This window comes from Leptodactylus fuscus, chromosome 1, assembly GCF_031893055.1.
Source record: "Leptodactylus fuscus isolate aLepFus1 chromosome 1, aLepFus1.hap2, whole genome shotgun sequence".
Taxonomy (NCBI): Eukaryota; Metazoa; Chordata; class Amphibia; order Anura; family Leptodactylidae; genus Leptodactylus; species Leptodactylus fuscus.
Genome location: NC_134265.1, coordinates 279,019,659 through 279,026,658, shown reverse-complemented (window position 1 = coordinate 279,026,658; position 7,000 = coordinate 279,019,659). Strand labels below are relative to the sequence as shown.

Here is a 7,000-nt window from a genome sequence, read left to right as displayed (position 1 = left end):
AAAATACAACAGATATGATGTCAGTAGAGTGTTAACCCCATGTCTGCTAGAGAATATTGTAAATATATAATATTTAACATTTCCCCCTTTTGAGAGTGAAATATCTGTTTGAACTCTCAAGATATACCATACAACAATATTCATACAATTAGATTATATCTTCTTTCTTCTTTGCTGGAACTTAATTTTCATTGATTGTCCATGTAACAATAATTTCATCAATTTGCAATACATTTTGACATTAATAAATGTTATGTTATGTTATGGTAAACTGTGATCAAAGATGAAAACAATTTGATCCACTATCTAACCTACACCTGATGAAGGCTCTTCTTTCATCGTCTGGTCTTCTGGTCATCTCTTTTTCCGTCATAATAGAAGGCTTATTACCACAAATGTAGTTCTTGACTTAAAGTCCTTTAGATTTCCTCCGTGTTGTGCAGATATTATAACATTGTCCATTAAAGTTCATATTGAGAAGATATTGATATAACAACAAAGTCCATATGTTTCACTTCACCAAGACATAGACTGTAGAGGAGTTTCCTTTGGTAATTCCCTTGACCACCTGTCACTGTACAATCATGTGACACTTCTGGAGCAATACTGCAAAAGCAAGGCAAGTGTGAATTCTGACATCATCCCTGCTGCTTGTCAGTAAGGTTCAGTCCTGGAATCTCAGTCTCTTGGATACACAATATCTGTGTTCGGGTTCTATCATTCACAACCCTTTTGCTCACCAAACAACTTGAAGTCTTGAAATAGAGAGGATTCCACCAAACATTGATGAGGACGTCTTTATATTTGTCCAATCAGCTGATCAAAGGTTCCAACCTCCAGTAATAATTTTTAAACACAGTCCTTGGCATAAGCTTAAGCATATAGCATCATACCTTCAGATTTTGTCTTTTCCCGCACATCTTCTTCTTGTAACTGTTAAAGTCTTTTTATTAACATTTGATATCAAACTTTCTCATAATCTTGGACTTGATTGAAGATAAGTTTTCTTTCCCTAATAACTAAGCCAAATTAGGCAATTGACTAAACTATAATATCACAGTGTACCATACCACTCATTTATATATCATACTTCTCTTTATATTGTATCAATATTTATATTTGACTTATAAAATATTGATATTCAATACATTTATCAAACTATCTGATAATAGTACTTTGGATACAATAATCTATATAAACATCATATATCAACATATATATATCTTTATATCTATATGTATGAATATGTATGTGTACTTTACTTGTGATGACAAATTGCAACATGACTTTGAAATATAATGTGATCTCATTAATTACCATTCTATAGACAATCACTATATTTATTCTTTAGTTAGAACTTTTCACCAATTATACTAAACATATATTCCTATATGAATGTGTTATCATACTTATCATACATTTTCTAAAGTTTAGTCACTTTATTTACCTTTTTTAATAAGAAATAATTTTATTTTGAACATTACTTTATTAAATATCATTGTGTTCTTTATCTGAGACACAATATTAACCCTTTATTCATAAAAACTTATGTGACTAAAGTTTCCTCTTAACACCTCGTCTCTTCACAGACTCCTGTGACCTTTTTCACCTTTCAGATACCTCCAATACCAAGAATAGAGACAAGACTTAACACACTTGACTCTGCTAAGACACAAATGTAAAAATACATTATTTTTAAACTTAACTGTATATATTCTTGTGTACTGGCTGTATGTGAACACCATATATATGAAATAAGTATATAAATCATAAACATTTCAAAATATGTCACATCCTATAATCAGAAGTGTAAAGAATAAACCAGAGACTATCACTCTTGATATCCCATATACCTCTCCCTTCATGAAGATGATTAGCGTATCTCATTTGCATATAAGACATTTATGTTTTCCCGATGTTTGTAGATGTTGATGTGTGTAAGTGTATGCAAGTGTGTGCGTACATGTAAGAATACATAATCAATAATAATATAATAAAACAATACTGGCTATAGCTAACTAGATTTTCCCACCATAACTAATATATTTATTATCCCATGATCCAATTACCCCAATAAGCCTTTATTATTTGTTAGGTTTGAACAAATATATTGAAAAGCTATCTATATCTTAGTCAAAAGCTTCTTCTTTTGCTACAAAATATTCACAAACTAAAATAACCTTCACCCTAGTGCAGCTGTCACCTTTTCCTCAGCTCATGTGACTTAAACACTTGGTATAAACATATGAGGTTCCTTTCAATGGATTTCACATATATTTGCTAATTTCCCAATTTAATATAGAGGATCATATAAGATAAAAAATAGAAAGAAATAGAAAATAGTAGAAAAAGAAAATAGAAAGAAATAGAAAATAGAAAGAAAATAGACGTCTCTTTGTTGGATATATTTTCCTTTTTTCCTTGTTGGATGCATCCTGATTTTCTTAGGCCTATTTGTGATGTCACAGATCTGTTGTATACACCAGTGGACACATAACACACATAACACTTATACTGACCAGCCCATCAGGGTCACAGGTCACAATGTGTTGCTGTCAATCAACTGACCACATGAACGAACACTTATTCTCACAGTAAGTAAGAGCTCCATGCCTAGTTGCATGCCTTCATACATAATGGATTATAACTTGAAAATCCTAAAAACATGGACTTTACATGAAACTATTGAAAAACATGCTTGAGGTAAGTTAGAACTTCTATCACTTTATCATGCATTGTTATTAGTCACACCATGTTAATTTGTTTACTCATTAATCGTTAGACACTCCATGCATTCTTTTAGCTAGAAGGAAAGAATGATGAATGAACGGACATCACTGATTGAACTGATCCATTTTTCCATATATGACATTTCTGATCTGAAAAATAGATAAACTTTAGCAAAAACCAAATTAATACAATATTGATTTTAACCAATGGAAAGTTTAATAACTTTATGGATTCCTAATACTATTTGATCATATTCATATATTGTACATATATTCAAATACATGTCATATATTCATATATTGTACATAACATGTTCCTCCTCTCTCTGCATCTAGAGAGTGGACTATGACAAAAAGTCACCACACATCAGGCTCTCCTCCTATATGTGTGTGTATATATATAATAATATGATCCATAGTATTATTCACAATAGCATAATTAGGATTATTTTACAAACATTATCACATAATCATGTGGGTTATACCTGATCATTGGAGTTCTCCTCATATAAAAGGGATTTCTCTTTACATAGCCAGATAGTACATAAGTAAATACTCAATAGACAGTCATTCCTTCAGAGATACTTTTAAACTCGACCCCTGACCTTCCTGTCAATCACATCCCACAATAACTCCACCAGGTCATTAGAGAATGCCAAGCTTGCCCTTTTCCTAAAAATATTAGGTAGCTCAAATTCCTCTTGGTTACTGGGAAGATCTGACATTTTGGAGACAACTGGTACATTCCCAGATACATTCTTTTGCAGATACTCAATAGATTTGGCTGGCTGCAATTCTTTAATTTCAGTTAATAATGGAATTTCAATTTGTGGATTTTCTTGCATGGCATATGGTTTATATGCAACATGTAATTTCCTACGTTTCTCATAGATTTTGTCACTTTCCCTCCTATAAATAGGGGACACTTTAACATGATTTGACAGATGTCTCTTAATAGGCTTTGCTTTTTGCTTTGGACATACTCGATTTACATTTGACATATGTTTCTGATGTCTTCTGGCCATGTCCAATAAACTAGCAGCTTCAAATAAAGTCTTCTTATCTGACGCACTGGCAAGGGTGACTGCATCCAAGAATTTGAACTTTTTAACAAAACTTTTCACCATAGATGAAGAGTTCACCTTTTGAATGACAGTTTTGTATGTTCTCTCAAATTTAGACATGAATGCATATGTACATTCTTTTCTGCCAATCTTTATCTCATTCAGTATATCAGGTGTTGGCATGCTGTCACCTCTAGTGCACCAGATTAATTTCTTTAATCTCTCCACATCACTGTCTTTTAACCATTCATCTGACTCATTATCATAAGACATTTTTGCAGACAAACGTTCTGTAAAATCAATAGGAAGCCATAATTTAAACAGTTTATTTCTCTGTTCAATATTTAGATCAAATTTCTCTGCATGGCTTTCAAAAATTTCTGAGTTTCTACACACATGGATCTTTACATCATATGTGGGAATGGCTTTACTCAGATTGATCAAATATTCTTGAGATTTTAATTTCAATTCAGTTTCTTGTATCATTTGTTCCTCACCATCTATGGCCATTACTGCCACATGGTGCTCTTTGTCAACATATTGAGATTTCTCATTATCTGTCTGAACAGATTTATGCATACTATTACTTAATTTCTTCTCTGTTACCACGTCATTAAAAATCTTTACCAAAGAAGCAATATTCCTAAATACCTGCATCTCTTTTGTAGAACAAATTCTATTTTCAATCTTAGAATTTGCCTGTTCACATTGTGTATACAAATCTTGCCATATACTCTCTATACTGTCACTAGGCACAATTTTAAAATCAACGTTACACTTTTTAGACAATGACTCTAATTTTTCCATACTTTAAAAGTAAAATCTTTACTCACCACTGTAGAAAGCTTCACTTTTAGCTTGTCCTTGGAACAGTTGGTCCCTGTCATCAGAACGTCTCAGTACGTCTGGCACTTGTGGTCCTTCTGTATTTCCTCACAGGCTTTCCTCACAGGCTTCCGTATCATATAACACGTACAACAGTCATCTGTATCTCACCAATATAGGTTTCTTTTCGAAGTCTTCCTGAATCTTGCAATTCATACAACTTGCAAAATACTCCTCTCTTCCCCCTTAATTGCAAGTGAACGGAACAAGAAAAACAGGAAAAAAAAAACAACCGTGCCTGGCTCGCCACTGTTAAATAGCCATGAAGTAACGGAGGAAGGCTGGCTCGCCACTGTTAAATATCTTGTATTTAGCCGGTGAGACTTGTATCCACTGTTAAATATCCGTACCTAGCCTTGAAATTGTGGGATAGACTTGTGTCACATGTTGAAGGCCTTATCCACGATAGGAAGAAGTCAGCTTGTTATAAAACAGTGTAGAGGTTTATTAATATCTTGAAGGAAAACACAGGAACAGGGAAAATGTCCAAATAACACAAATATCAGTCAATTGTCAATAGCTTACATCTTCAGAGAAGTTAAATCATCTGGATATCTTGTAGTTACAGCTTGGTTCATGCTTGTCATCTGGTTGGTGGACTTGGGATATTCACGACATCTTGTCCAGGATGACAGAGAGGGATGGCAGACAGACCTGCCATAGATTCCCCATGGATCCCCCTCATGGATGACGACCACGACGTGTGTGTCTGTCACTCATTTATGTTCATGAGAGTGGGTGTTACCTTCCATGTTACAGCTATGTAGGGAGATTTCTAAAATGGTGTACTCTAACCGCACCCATGTACCCAAAATACAACAGATATGATGTCAGTAGAGTGTTAACCCCATGTCTGCTAGAGAATATTGTAAATATATAATATTTAACACTATGTTATACATATACAGTATATATATGTCAGTACCTAACCTACACTGTAAAAAGTATGGATTTTTTTTTGTATATTTTGCTCATCTACATCTTACAAAGCTACACTTATGTTTTCTATATTTATTTAATATGAATAATTACTTATAAATTTTAAAGATCTATCACACTAAACCTATTTAAGGCTAAGTTGATCCAGAGGAAGGCAAAAACCTCCTTCAGGAATGAGCCAATTGTCCTCAAAGGGAAAAATTCCTTCCTGACCCCAAATATGGCGATCAGAGACTTAGTAACTGGCAGGAGCAATGAGAACAAAGTACAGGAGGGAGAAGACCGAGGAACAGAAATGATCATCACTACGTGTAAGCACTAATGGATCTTACCGGGTCCAACTTGGTGACATATAGTTGAACTCATCCTCAGGGTGCAGGGTTTGGTTCTCCGGCCACGGCAGGTCTTCATTCTCCAGAATGGCCTTGAATGGTATGAAAGGCGGCTGTGCTCTCCTCGTCTCCAGATCCTCCCAACAGATGTCGTTGAAAAATGGATGGTCTCTGATATTACTATTCACATCCAGCCGCTTCTCAGGGTTTATCTCCAGCAGGTTTAGTAGTAGATCTTTTAGGTCGGCATCCAGCCAAGATGGAAGCTTTGGCTTGTCTGTGGTGATGTTGCCGCCATGATAAAATGGGGAGAATCCGATTGCCATCCTGGACACAACAATCCCCAGGCTCCACCAGTCAACTGCTGTATTGAATTCCTGCCTGAGAAGCACCTCGGGAGCCTTATAACCTGGTGTGCCCGCCTTTCCTCGGATCTTACTGGTGGAAGTGACACCATCGCGGGCAATCCCCAGGTCAATGAGGCGGATATGTCCATTTCCATCCAACATTATATTTGCTGGCTTGATATCTCTGCAATGAAAGAAGACAGATGATACATTAAAAAAGTGAATGTCAAATATGTCCAGGGAGATGGTAACATCGGAGACATGGCATGTACTCTTGCAAAACCAGGTATCAATCAGGACTGTGGGAAAGCTGAGTACATAATTTCCACAATTACAATGGAAGTTTCTGCTTACCTGTGGACGATGTTGTGTCTATGGAGGAACTGGAGTCCACATGCTATCTCTGCTGTGTAGAATCTGAGGACAGAGTATAGAGTCAGTGACATGAAATCTTCTCTAGTGCTTCTTTAATATCACATTAATATTAAAGTGTCAGTCACCAGCAGGATAGCAGAGGCGCTGTATATGGCTGCTTGTATCCCCCCCCCCTTCCCCAGGCTCTGCATTCTTCTATAGCTGATCTGTCACTTCACCCTATACTTTCCTCCCTTTAGTCCACTTTCAGACTTTTTCCCCGGTCTCCTGATACGTCATTTACTCGTCTTACGCTGTCGATGTTCAGACTGCCGCACATTCTAAGTAAA

At 35.6% G+C, this 7,000-nt stretch overlaps 1 protein-coding gene across 1 annotated transcript; it reads right to left on the bottom strand.

Moving 5' to 3' along the window:
* Positions 1 to 5,945: 5,945 nt before the first annotated feature.
* On the bottom strand, positions 5,946 to 6,742 carry LOC142189637 (protein kinase C theta type-like). The gene is made up of 2 exons (XM_075262238.1): positions 6,651 to 6,742; positions 5,946 to 6,480 (listed from the first exon to the last, which is right to left on the bottom strand). Exons 1-2 carry the CDS (start codon positions 6,740 to 6,742, stop codon positions 5,946 to 5,948), a joined length of 627 nt encoding a protein of 208 aa, XP_075118339.1.
* Between the last annotated feature and the right edge of the window lie 258 nt (positions 6,743 to 7,000).